This window comes from Typopeltis vanoorti, chromosome 10 (assembly GCF_054136105.1).
Source record: "Typopeltis vanoorti isolate ZY-2024b chromosome 10, IOZ_Tvanoo_1.0, whole genome shotgun sequence".
Classification (NCBI taxonomy): Eukaryota; Metazoa; Arthropoda; class Arachnida; order Uropygi; family Thelyphonidae; genus Typopeltis; species Typopeltis vanoorti.
Window position 1 is genome coordinate 52,669,947 of NC_143558.1, and position 14,565 is coordinate 52,684,511.

The 14,565-nt window shown below is 35.4% G+C and overlaps 1 protein-coding gene across 1 annotated transcript in view; it reads left to right on the forward strand.

Annotated features, from left to right (window-relative positions):
- Positions 1-14,565, forward strand: part of LOC150102416 (muscle-specific protein 300 kDa-like) — a 1,203,500-nt gene that overhangs the window by 898,591 nt on the left and 290,344 nt on the right. Inside the window, exons 59-61 of the mRNA XM_090399574.1 lie at positions 6,196-6,372; positions 8,586-8,711; positions 13,037-13,198. Coding sequence (XP_090255700.1) covers positions 6,196-6,372; positions 8,586-8,711; positions 13,037-13,198 — 465 coding nt within the window. The remainder of the gene's footprint in view (positions 1-6,195; positions 6,373-8,585; positions 8,712-13,036; positions 13,199-14,565) is intronic.

Consider the following 14,565-nt stretch of genomic DNA (forward strand, 5'->3'; position numbering starts at 1 on the left):
TGACTAAGCAACAGAAAAGTTTTACTTGTTCTATAGGTTCTCCATTCACAATGCAGTTGATATTTTCAATGCTTCTGCCTATTTGCATTGTCTTTGTCTTGTTATTGCTGACCTTCATACCATATCTATTACAACAGTTATTCATTTAGTCAGAGAATCTTGCAGACTTTTAGCAGATTTCTTTAGAAGTATAACATGATCTGCATAAAGTAAAGAGCTGAGATTATTATTATTATTATTATTATTATTATTATTATTATTATTATTATTATTATTATTACCCAATACCCCATGAAGACTCATCTAGGAGGTCCTTTGATATTTTCAATGCTTCTGCCTATTTTCATTGTCTTTTTCTTGTTATTGCTGACCTTCATACCATATCTATTACAACAGTTATTCATTTATTCAGGGAATCTTGCAGACTTGTAGTGGATTTATTTAGAAGTATAACATGATCTGCATGTTTAGAGTAAAGAACTGAGTAATGTCTCCAATTTTGATATCAGATTTAATACCACTTTCCTTCATAATGTGACCCATATAGATAATGAATAACAGAGGGGATAATGTATATTCTTGTCTGACACCAGATTTAACATTAAACTATCCTCCTGTACTTCCTTCAATTCTAACTGCTGCCTTACAACTCAAATAAAGACTAAGTATTGCTTGATATAATGCCCCATTGACATCATACAACTGTAGCATTTTGAATAGCTTCTCTCTTGACACCTTGTCATATGCCTTTTCCAGATCTGCAAAACTTAAATTCAGATCTTTGTTGTATTCCCATGATTTCTTAACTATTTTTTATAATGTGAAAATCTGATCCTGACAGCCTCTATATGGCCTGAATCCAGCTTGTTCTTCTCCAAGCTTCCCTTCCAAATCCTTCTCAAATGTTTCAAAAGTATACTTGCATAATTGCATAATTACCAAGAACACTCAGTAGGGAAATACCTCTGTAATTCTCACATTCAGTTCATTTCTCTTTTTCTATATGGGTACTATGAGAGCCCTACTCCAATCATCTGGAATTCGTCCCTCTGTCCAGGGCTTCTGACCTATGCAGTACAGCCACTGTAAGACTTTTATACCTCCATACTTGAGCATTTCTTGTCAAATGTCATCTACTGCAGCTGCCAATCCACATTTTAGTCTTCTGATGACTTTTTCTGATTGCATGCCTTATCAGTGTTTTTTACCACTGTGCTGTCACTGATTGTTTCATTTAGCACTTTTTTTGAAGTAATTACTCCATACTTCAAGGATATCTTGCTCTCCAATTTCCATGTCATCTTTGTCATTTCTAATTCCTTTTACAGCACTCTTTCCTCCATTTCTAGGCTTCTTCAACAACCTCCAGAATATCTTATTATTATTATTATTACTACCCCAAGATCTCATGGAGTCAAAGACTCATATGGGAGGTCCTTTTATCACACACACACACACACACACACACACACAGCTCATCATACTGAGTCTTAAACACACTCAGACTCCTTGCATACATCCACTCAGGCAAGGCATTCCAATCATTTACAACTCTACACGAAATAAACCTGCCTCTCACTCCTCTACTCACACCCTCTTTATACAGTTTCCAGGGATGACCTCTGGTTCTCCCCTGATCTCCCACTATTCTCTGTAGAATTTCTCCAGCATTGATCCTATAACAACCTCTTACCAACTTGTAGGTCTCTATCATATCTCTTCTCTTCCTCCTGTCCACCAGACTCTACAAATTACATCTTCTCAATCTTTCCTCATATTTGACATCCAGAGGTCAGAAACTACCTTGGTCAGTTGCCTTTGGACCCTTTCCAGCACCTGTTTGTCCTTCTGAAAACCAGGTGACCAAATCTGGGCATAATGGTCCATGTGTGGCCCAACAAAAGCCTTATACAACGGAACAAGAATCTCCCTACTTCTACACGTCAGTGTTCTCCGCATCATTCTTAGAAGCCTTTGTGTTGTCTTCACAATTGTGGCTGTGTCTCCTAAATTTTAGATCCTTATCCTCTATCACCCCCAGAACTCTTATTTCCTCCACCTCCAACAATATATTCTCACCAAGCATAAATTTAGCATCCCATCTTTGTTTCCCACATTTTAAAACCTTACATTTTGTAACATTGAACTCATATCCCCATTCCCAATCACTCAATTTATTCAAGTCTTCTTGTAAGGCCACAACATGTTCACTACTGTTCATGGTTCATCCCAACTTTGCATCATCTGCAAACAATTGAATATCTCCATCCAAATCTTTGCCAATATCATTAATATACAAGTTAAACAGTAATGGCCCTAAAAGAGACCCCTGAGGCACTCCACTAGTGACTTTCCTTTTCCTGGATATCGCTCCCTCATACACAACTTGTTGATACCTATCAGATAGCCAGTCATCTCCAATCCAATGCACTAATCTAATATCCAACCCTATCTTCTCTAGTTTGACTGTCAACTTATCATGAGGTACTCTATCAAAAGCCTTCTCGAAATCCAAGTATATTACTGTGTATCCTTCTCCTCTGTCCAAGGAAGCAGTCACTTTATTGTAATAAGTAAGTAGATTACTAAAACATGACCTCCCTTTAGCAAATCCATGCGTTCCATCAAAGATCATACCATTTTTGTAAATCCAACTCTGGATCCTAGTTCTCACAAGCTTCTCCAACAACTTAACCACAACATGGACACACAAATAGGCTATAGTTTGATGCTTGAGTTCGATCATCTCCTTTATGATGTGGCACAATCTTGCCCTCTTCTTGCTACCTTCTTGATATTTAATTTCTATATACTTACCACAGTCTTCCCATGACTTTTGTTTAGCTTGTTTTACTCAGTGTTTAGCTTTCTTACATTTGTCTCTGTATTCCTAAGATCACAAGCTGGCTTATTTACCAGGAACTTTTGATATGCTTTCTTCTTCTTTTCCTTCACAGCCTCTTTAAGTTTCTGTGTCCACCATGGAGTTCTGATTTTTCTATTCTTGCAGACAACTTCACCACAATCCTCTCTGACTGAATCAATCAATGTTTTTTTTTTCAGGGCTTACCACCAAATCTCTAGGGTTTTGTTCCTGTTCTGAAACTCTTTCATTTTTTCTTGAATAATGTTTGTGTATTTTAGTCTACAGTTCACAGGTGAAAGCTGGTGAACTTTTATTCACTTTAAAACTTTCTTACATGTGCTTCTTTTCAATATGAAATTCAATTTTATCCTGCTCAAGACTAAATGGTGATCACTTCCAATTTCAAATCCTCTATACGCTCTAGTGTTCTGCCAGAGAGAAAACATCACTATCAACAATAACATAGTCAATGAGACTTTTCTTATTCCTTGCGTCTTCTCTCCACGTGAATTTGTGCACATTTTTATGTTAGAACATGGTGTTAGTAATAACCAGTCCATTACCTGAGCAGAAATCCAACAAGTATTTGCTATTATTATTAGCTTTGCTCTTTTCTCCAAATTTTCCCAAAATATTTTTGTATGTCTCTGCACAAAGGCCAACTTTTCCTTTTTCATTGTGTCAGTTGCTTTCTCTAAAGTCTCAAGAAATTCCTCCACTTCTACCTTAGTAGAACCTTCTGTGGGACCATGTGTACAAATAAGTCTCTTTGTCCAGTTCTCCCTTCTGTATTTGTCCACATCACTCTACTTGATATTGCCTGCCTTTCAAGAAGATTAGCCTTGCATTTAGTGCTGAATACTGTAGCTACTCCTTCTTTTCATTGATTGTCATTGCCTGAATATAACATTTTGTATTTATTGCTCAGAAAGGTCTCACCAGTTTTTGTCTTTTTTGTTTCAGTCACCCCTATTAATGTCGATCTGGTACTTATCCGATTCCTCAGCTAGCTCCATTTCTTTGCGATTCAGTTATTTTTTTGCATTATGTTGATAGTACTGATCTTGAACTCTGGTCATGTTGAGTTGAGGTGTGTTTTAGGATTTGTTCCAGTAACTGACTTTTTGCTGTTTGCCCTAGTTCCCTGCCAAAAACAACTTGGGCCTTGTTTAACCGGGCGATGCTCCAGCCAACATGAAATTCTGCCATGTTGTACCATCATTTTATGTTGTGGGTAAGAATACAATTTAGTTGGCTAAATCCCAAATTGCCAGTGCATCCTCCTTCATTGAGTATCCAGGTAGATACCTAACAGGGTGCACCACGAGAAGGTGAGGATTGGACATAAGGTCAGAAGCCCTGGTTAGTTCTCTGCATTCTTTTAAAGGCTATGTGAAGGTCTCTTCTAGTTATACAGATTTGATCCTTAAGAACCCTTTTTTCTGTCTAGTTTGGATAACAGAATGGTAGGAAGACATTATCTAATCATCATTTTAGGTTGGAAATCATAATTATTCAAGAGATGGTAATAACTTCTGTGTAATTAATGGCAGAATCCCTGGAGTGCAAGAAAAGAAAAAAGTGGAAATAGGATTGGCTAACAGTTAGGGCCAATACCCTCTTGCAAGGCATGTCTGCTTTGTACACATGATGCAGATTTACTAGTTTGGGAATTTCAAAATCAATTTAGATATCTGTGTAGATGTGTTGGCAATTATTTCTAGCTTTAGATAGATAAGCATACGATAACAATTTTGTTGAAAGCCATTTGTATGTCCTTGGTTCTTTTGTTTGTCACACTGGTTGGATCACCCATGCTTATGAGATGGAACTTTAAAGAAAGAAGAGGAATAAATGTTTCTTGTCTGTTTTAATGATGTGTTCATTACAATTATTTGGATCAGAAAACTTATAATAATCCATCCAAGGGAATGAGTAATCAGTGAGAAATGCTTTGTGAGCATTGTTCCATGGGAGAAGATATCAAAACTAGATTGTGGTCTGAATTGCTTCGTAGTCAGACCAATTCAGACTGCTTTCCATTAGGGTGGATTAAGCGAGCTGGTGGCCCCTGGTGGTAAAATTTCTGGGGCCCTAAAAATTTCTACATTTGGAAAAGTTGACATTTCTCTTGCAGCCTCGTATACTTGTGTTGCAGTATTGAATTTGTTTTTATCTTCTTTTTAAAATAGTATAAACTGTTCAATTCATCATCAAATGCATAATATCTCTATCATTCTTATAGATCTCTTTTAATTTTTCCACATTTCTCAAGGGGCCCTGGCAATGGTAGGTTCTACACCTGCTTGATCCTCCTCTATTTTATATTAAAATAATGGATATTTGTTACTGCTATTTTCAGCTATACAATCAACTTGACATTATCACTCAGCTGAGTCCAAGTGACCATTGTTGAATCACTTCTTCTGCAGTGCAGAGTTGGCACTTTACAACTATATCCACACAATAATGTTTACAACACCACTTTACAACTATATCCACACAATAAATTCTTCCCAAATACACCTGTTCAATGAACTCCATACATTACTTTCCCCCATCATTACATTACTCCCTTACTACCTTCCTTACTTCTTTCTTTCTTCCTTTCCTCCCCTAGGCATCACCATTCTCAATTTTTAAAGCTCATACTCTCATAAGTAATGCAGCTTGCTCAAGACTAATTGCTTATATATTAATTTACTTGTCACCAAACTTTTTATTCCTGGAGAAAGTGTTTGTTTCTTAGCATTATTAAAAAAAAAAGCATAAACAAAGGGAAGAAAACTTCAGATTACCATTAAATTTGCTCACCAAAATCATGTCTCCCCTTTTCTACAAATGTAAATGATTACACATGAATTGGAGGAAATAGAGCTGACTTCTGATATGACATATGAAATCAAACTTATTTCATTTAAAAATGAATTGGTTATTCTTAAAAATTATATCTGATAGAAAAAATAATTATGATTAAATAATTTTGTGGAAAATATTTTAATCAACCTAATTATTATTTTGCTAGTAGGCATATTTACTTGTAAAAAACTCCTCTCTCTCTCTCTCTCTCTCTCTCTCTCTCTCTCTCTGCTGTACCCAGAAGTGAATACTGTTTCTAGTTTTAAAAAAAGGCATTCTCTTCTTCTTTAAGAGGAGGAGGAGGATCATGCCTTTTACAAGTTTTTGCATGAGACAGTTGCCCATGCCTCTCCTGTTATGCCTCCCTGATGTTGTCCATATTAATGGTTTATGTGTCTACTGTTTAATTATACTGCTAATATTTTAAATATATTTTCAAAAGTTTTTATTTATTTTTTAATATATTCTAGGCACAGTCTCAGATATTAGCTTTAACAAGCATTGTTCATGAATGGGAAAGTACTGCACAGATGAAAGATGCTATTGAACAGTGGGTAAAAGAACAACAAGTGACAATATCTAGATTAGAGACAGAACCTCTTTTGCTTCAAACTGAGATTGTTCAGCATCAGTTGCATCAATTAGAGGTATGCATATCAAAGATTTGCATTAATTTCACAGTTAAAGTTAACCTTAAAAAAATCATACAATGTGTTTGTTAAATAACAAGATTTTTTTTATGAGCACTTATAAATGTAATTTTGTAAAATAAGTGTATTATTTAACTGCTAGAATGTTCTCTTTCCAGCAAGCACTAATAGCCTCATTGATTTTCACATAGCTGTTGTTTGAGTGAGATATTATTAGTTCCTCCTGTCAGTTGGTGATAAAATTTTACTTTAAACTGTATAAATTCATCTCAGAAACATTTAATGATCTATAAACAATGTACTCCATTGGGATGAATGCCTATTGTGTTTATGAGGAGTGTTTTGCATGATTTCAAGATGGAGAATTTAAGATGGTACATGACCCAGAAGACCTGTCTTAGTGTCATACAGTGTCTGAATCAGTAGATGAAATAAGTGAGAGGGGAGCAGTAGTTATAAACAGCTAGTTATTGCTTCACAATAGTGCATCTGTCCATTGTATGTTAAATACAAAAGTTTCTTGCTTCTAAATCCACCATTGCTGGAATATTCATTGAATTTTGGTCTAGTGCAGTGTTTCTCAAAGTGCGGTATGCGTACCCCTGGGGGTATAATGGTCTTCAGGGGTACGTGGCAATTTTCGGCTATGCATCATCATGGAATCATTAAGAAAAAAATAATTATTTTAAACGTATATATTTCTCAATAAATTATATATTACGTATGAATTTTCCTATGCGAGTTACTCCTGGGGAAAGTAACTCACTCCCTGTGGTAAAAAACACACCCTCCCCAACAGCATTACTGAAGATGCAACCAGACATTTGCAATCTGTGTAATATATTTCTCAACAAATAGTGTGCAATTAGAGACAACTGGGATAAAAACAGCACTAACTAATGAATCACATCTCCCCTCCAACAGAAACTGCTGTACAGACTCAAGCAAAACCATATGTTGCCAGTGTAATATATGGTTTTGCTTGACACCGCCCCATCGTGAACTTGTTAAAACTACCTTGTTACAACCATAAAGAGTAGTGAAGATGTTGTGGCCTTCCAAGAGGACTTGAATAAATTGAGTGATTGGGGAATGAAATGGGGATGTGAGTTCAATGTTGTAAAATGTAAGGTTTTAAAATTTGGAAAACAAAGATGGGATGCAGAATTTATGCTTGGTGAGAATATATTGTTGGAGGTAGAGGAAATAAGAGATCTGGGGGTGATAGTGGATAAGGATCTAAAATTTAGGGGACACATTGCCAAAATTGTGAAGACAACACAAAGGCTTCTGGGAATGATGCGGAGAACACTGACATATAGAAGTAGGGAGCTTCTTGTTCCGTTGTATAAGGCTTTGATTAGGCCACACATGAACTATTGTGCCCAGATTTGGTCACCTGGTTTTCAGAAGGATGAACAGATGTTGGAAAGAGTCCAAAGGTGACTGACTAAGGTAGTTTCTGACCTCTGGAATGTTGAGTATGAGGAAAGATTGAGAAGATGTAATTTGCAGAGTCTGGTGGAGAGGAGGAAGAGGGGAGATATGATAGAGACCTACAAGTTGGTAAGGGGTTGTTATAAGATCAATGGTGGAGAAGTTCTACAGAGAATAGTGAGAGATCAGGGGAGAACCAGAGGTCATCCCTGGAAACTATATAAAGAGGATGTGAGAGGCAGGTTTTTTTTTGTGCAGAGTTGTGAATGATTGGAATGCCTTGCCTGCGAGTGTGGTGTCTGCAAGGAGTTTGAGTGTGTTTAAGACACAGTATGATGAGGTGTGTGTGTGTCAGTGTGTGATAAAAGGACCTCCCAGATGAGTCTTTGACTCCATGAGGTCTTGGGGTAATAATAATAATCACATCAGGATTACTTTGCACAGATTTGATAGCTTGTGTTTCTTGAGGAGTAGAAGTGTTGGAGAGGATCTTGAGGCATGATAAAAATGACCACTAGTCTATAAAGTGCACTTATCAGAATAGGTTGATGGTTTGGGGGCTACAAAGTTTAGATGATAGTTGAAAACAGGAGGATTTTGAAAAAAATTCCTGTTCATGATAGAAAGAATAATGATTTATATCTGGATATATATAAGAATATGATTTATCTATTTCTTATTCCCTGTATATTTCTTTATTTTTTGTTTCATTTCCTTATTTCTTTATAATTAATTTCTTTAGAAAAGTAAAAATGTTTACTTTTTTATTGCAGGAAATCAAATCTGAGATAGCAGGGAAATTAAATGTAGTTGATGCAGTTGAGGATAAAGAACGCACAGCAAATCCTAATGCTGAGGAATCTGCCTTAAAAAAGAAACTGAAGGATTTAGATGAAGAGGTTTGCTGTTTTATAATATTTAGAGTATTTTTTTTATGTTTCAAATTTTTCTCTTTTGGTTACTTCGTGCTGGATTTTGTGACTGGTCTGACTCTTCTAGCATTGTAGTTAACGTTTCTATTCTCCATTTTTTATTGTTTTAATTTTTATACATGCCTTCAATATTTCAAACTTGTTAAGTATTCTTTATTCTAATGTATGACGACCTAGAAGAAAAGTAAAAGGCGTATTTATTTATTTTTTACTTCAAGTCAATAATAAGAAACTATTATTTCTTGTTGGGAGAACATTAGACAACACTTAACAAAAAAATAAGCATTGTCGTAGTTGTTGCATAGATAGATGCTGAACTATATGCAAATATAAAATGATTATTATTATTTTATTGTTAGCATCAGACATCCATGCAGCAAAAAGACTCATGTGGAAGGTCTATCACACACACACACACACAATACAATCACTGAACTGTGCCTTAAACCTATTTACAGTTTCTGCATTTCACTTTCTCAGGCAACGCATTCCACTCTCCAACTGTTCTCCATGTAAAGAATATACTACTCATTCCCTTGCTCACACCCATCTTATACAGGTTCAAGGTACATCTTGGTCTATCCTTGTCTCCCTCTACTCTATAAAACATCTCCTCAACATTAATCTTTTAATAAGCCCACACCAGCTAATACATCTCAATCATATATTCTTTCTTTCTATTTATAAAGCTCTGCAAATTGCATTCCTTCACTCTGTCTTCACATCCAACATTTCTAACACTGACTTAGTTAATCTTTCTAGCATAGTTTAATGAATATTAAAATTAAAAACGGTGTTGCATGGATCACAGAGATAAGTTTTTTAATTTAGTGAGTATTAGTAATTAGTTTGGTTATATCTTAATTACTTTATATGGCAAAGTTGAGTGTGCATGTTTGTTTGTTTGTGAAATTTAATACAGGATATCATTTAGAGAACATTTTTTTCAGGGCATTAGTGTGTACAAGGAAAATGGCAGAAAGTCTTTCTTGTTCACCAAGTTTAGCATGAGGGATTTTGTACAATGTAGTGTATGTTCTGTGTATTCATTGACAACAGTGAATGTGTTATGGTATGAAAGCAAGAGTGGAGAGAGAGAGAGAGAGAGAGCATGTACTTGCAAGAAATGTGAGTCGTGTGGAAAGCAAGAAAATGAAGTGACAAATATTAGCAATGTAAGGAAAGATAGTGAAAGTGTTCTGGTGAATGCTGTAATGAAAGATAGTGCATGAAATCATGAAAGAAGTTGCTGTCTCTCTCTCTCTCTCTCTCTCCCTCAATCTCCTTTTGTCCTCTCTATTGTCATGAAAAACATTCCATCTCTATTCCTGTTAGGATGTCATTCTCATCCAGCTACATCTCACTTATTCCAGTAATTTTTAGTAAATAATGAACTTGATCAATGCAACAGTTTCATTCCTCTGATTTTGGATGCTTCTTCCATTAAAAATAAATAAATAAATAATTGTTCACTTCTAGTTCTATACAATTGCCACCACCAACACCATTTTTCAGATTTTATTCCTGATATTGATTCTCACATTTTTCTTGTTTTCAACCAAATAATTTTTTTACTATCACTACCAACTCCCTGCAATTCCTCTATCTCTCACCACTGACTCCATAACTCTCCCCCATATCCATTTGCTTCCATCCACGTGCACACACACACACGCGCACACACACACGCGCGCGTGCGCGAACACACACACAACACACACACATCCAAGGCCATCGCAATCCTTTCTTGTCTTCTTGCATCGTATCTACATTCAGCATCCACAGTTTCATGCAGTATCTAGACCCTATACCCTCTGCTGTGTATCTTTGTCTATCTTATGTTCCTATTCTGCCATTCCTTGTACTCACATTACCTCTCTATTCACAGGCTTGTTTTCAGTATCCCCTACCCTACTTTCCTGCCCTTTCACTACCAACATCTCTTACTTCCTCAGTTCCTTACTTACTCTCTCCCTTCCAGCAATATTCACGAACTGCACTTCTTTCTTCTCACACAATTCTGCTAGCCTGCTGTATATAATCTTTGCTCACCATATCAACTCTACTCTATCAAGTATGGGCAGCACACTGTTATCTTTGATGCTCCTTAACAACCTCCTGATATCCACACTTTCACATTTACTATGTTCCCAATTAAATAATTCATTCCTACTACCACTACTAACTCTTTTGCTGACTTATTCCGCATATCTAATGCCTAATTCATTCTATTTCCAGGAAAACAGCACATTGTACTCATTCCTCATACTTCATACCTTTAATAACTGAATCTCTATACAGCACTATTCTCAAATCATCCTTTACCTATTTCACACATCCATCTTTCATGCCATTCTTCCTCATTCTTCCACACTTCTCCACATCTTACTTCACATTGAGGAGATAGAAAGTGGTTAGCAAGTGGAGTGCATTGCCTGAAAACTTTGATGAGCTTTGTGTGTGAAAGTATGGAACTCCCACAATGAATTGATGACTTCATGGAGGTTTGGTGATAATAATAATAATAATACACTAGTGATAGCACAGTCACACAGGGTTAAATTTTTACCTAGAATGCAGAGACTCTTTATAAGCTTTTTGACTTGACAGTGATATAGGTTGTCTCAAATGGAGCTACATTTAGCATAGATAGAAGTATAATTCAACAGATTTTGACAATGCAGTTAATAGCAGAAAAAAACTAGGAGAAAAAACAAAAACATATATACTTCTTTGTTGATTTTCAGAAGGTATTTGACAGTATCAACCAGAAAGTGACATTAGCAGTGCTAGCATATTATGGAGTTGACAGAAAACTAATAGCTATATTAAAAGATGTTTATAAGAATGCAGTGGCAGCAGTTAGAATAGGTGAGTATTTGGGGAAATGGTTTAGAATAAGCAGAAGTTACTAGACACGGGGACCCAATATCACAAATATTGCCATTGCACATTAGAAAGAGCAGTGGACAAAATGAAGGAAGATGCAAAAGGAATATCAGTACATGGGATGAAATTCACATAAGATCCACAGACAACATTGTTATTATTGAAGAAGATGAAAGAGAACTACAAAAAAAACATTGAAACTGTTAAATGAGGAAGGGAAGAGATTTAGACTTGTTATGAAATTGGAAAAAATAAAGACGATGGTATTTGGTGAGAAGAACATGAAACAAAAGATACAAGTGGATGGAATTGATATAGAAAATATAGAACAATTCACATATTTGTGAAGTAAAATGACATATGACTTGGACTGTAAAAAAGAAATAAAGATCGAGATTTTAAAGGAAAGAACAAATCTGAAGGCCATGGATAACATCTGAAAAAGTAAAGTGATCAGCCTGCAAATGAAATTAAGAGTACTAGACACATGAATCTTTGATGTACTGTATGGATCTGAAAAGTGGGTAATAAATAAGGAATCAAGAAAAAGAATTTTGGCATTTGAAAGAACTTGTTACAGGAAGATTCTAAGAACAGGATGAGTACAGAAAATCACAAATGAAGAGATTGTATCAGAAGATACAACCAAAGGAGAATTTAGTGCAGAAGCTGCAATTATTTGGATACATCTGCAGAATGAGTGAGGATTGGAAGATAAAGACATTCATGTTTGGTTTCATGGATCGTGTAAACAGAAGAGGTAGACCATACAGAGAATGGATAGACAACATAAATAACTGGGGTGGAATGGTTTACACTGTGCACTGCACAGTGACAGGTGGAAAAAGATAGTGAAGGAAGCATCAGACACCAATGGGCAGTGTGCTGATGGCTTATGATGATGATGATTTGGAGCTACATGGTTTTTTCTCCTGCAAACAGGCATATCATCTGGAACACAATCAATTTATAGATAAAATATATTCAACACATATAAGATTAACCATCTTATCCTAATGATTATGAAATATCTTGGGGTTCCTAAGGTTATGAAAGCCAAGTTTTGGTAGCTTCTAGTCCTATCAGTACCACTGATGATTGTGAGTTACTGGTCTCAAAGTGTATCGCGGATGGGTAAAAATATTAAAGAGCATCATTGTTACATACTGCTTTAGTTGTTTAAGGAAAACTTTGAAGGAAAATATATATTTGTAATTACATTTTTTTCAACATTAACTCCACACACTAGAAGTTTTAAAACCTATAGTGGTATATACCAACTGTGGCCATTAATTTATATTTCAATGAATTTCAATATTGAAATATTTAATTTTGTAAATATCTTATTTAAACACAAGGCATTTTTTCTGTATTTGACAATATAATTTGATGTGATTTTTCAGATTCAAAATTTAATAACTACCCGAACTGCTCAAAGAGGTACAATTGAAGAACTGAAAGCACTTATTGCAGAAACAGAAAGTCATGTACAAGCAGCAAGTGACCGAATGGAAGCTCTCGAAAAAGAAATAGGTGGCTCTCATTATAGGAAGCAAATATTACAGGTCTTTGAATTTCAAGTTTCTCATAAACTTTTTTAAATGTTTTCACGTGGATATATTCTGATATTATTGATACATGTTGCTTGTAGACCAGTGGCGTGGCGGCCCGTGAAGCTTTAAGTGGGGGTGCTGCCTATACAAAATAATTTTTTAAAAATTCTGTTTTTCCTAATCAGTAACCAATTTATTAATAAATAAATCTACATATTTATTTATTAATAAATTGGTTACTAATTAGGAAAAAAAAGAATTTTTTTTTAATTATTTTGTATAGACAGCACCCCCACTTAAAGCTTTATGGGCCGCCACTGTTGTAGACAAAATTAGAAATCCAGCTTATTATCATGTGGGATCTCCATGTGCTTAACAAATGCCTAAATTTGATATAGAATAGATTGTACAATTCTGCTAGTATCTGAAGAATTTGAATTCTCTTTTAATTATGCATCACTAATGTCTCTATATTCTTCAATGATAAGAATAGTTGATTCTACTTGTTTATTCTGCATGAGCATCTACAGATCCTTCAAAGATCTCAACTTTCGGATGAGATCTTTGGAGGCCGGGGAAAGAAGCATGATTTCATTATCATGTTCCTTAACTCCCTGAAAGATGGACAAATCTGTTGATTAGTGGATGCATTTAAATGTTTAAAGTTGTGTCTTCAGAGTGGAAGGGTAATGCAGTATAATATGGTATCTGCAGGGCAGAAAAGCATTTGTGCTGATTCACCAATTCACCAGATCTCTTGCTGTCAGGTGTCAACCTGCATGGACTACCACAGCTGCTATATGTATCACAGTGAATGTTCAATCTCAGATCAGTCAATTTCAAAAATGTTGTTAATGCAAGCATTCATTTTTACCCTGTGTAACGTGTTGCAGTTGCTTAACTTTGAATGGGAGATAAATTTCTTCACCTGTTTTGAGACCACCAGTTTGCTTAGTGAAATCCTGAAATGGCTTCAAAAAATTCCATGTTTGGTGTAGGATTTCCAGAATATGTAAAAATGAATTAAAAAAATTATAAACTTTTAAAACAATAATAAAAACTTAGTATTTCACTGTTATTCATATGGACAGAACTGGAGATTCTGCTGCTCATGGTAGAGTAGCTATCCTAGTGGTCAACTATACTCCCTTCCAACAGGTCCCACTAATACTGCTTTTGAAGCAGTAGCAATTCACCTATCTGTGGGATTTCTTATTACAGTATGTCCCATTTATTTATTACTGGGTTCTTAATAAAATGAAATTTATCTAATTTTCGATAAATTATCTAATTGGGTTCATCTATGAGCCCATGCTTCTTATGGGACTTTAATGAGAACAAGATTCTGTGGGATAGTGCCAACACAAATGGATGAGGTC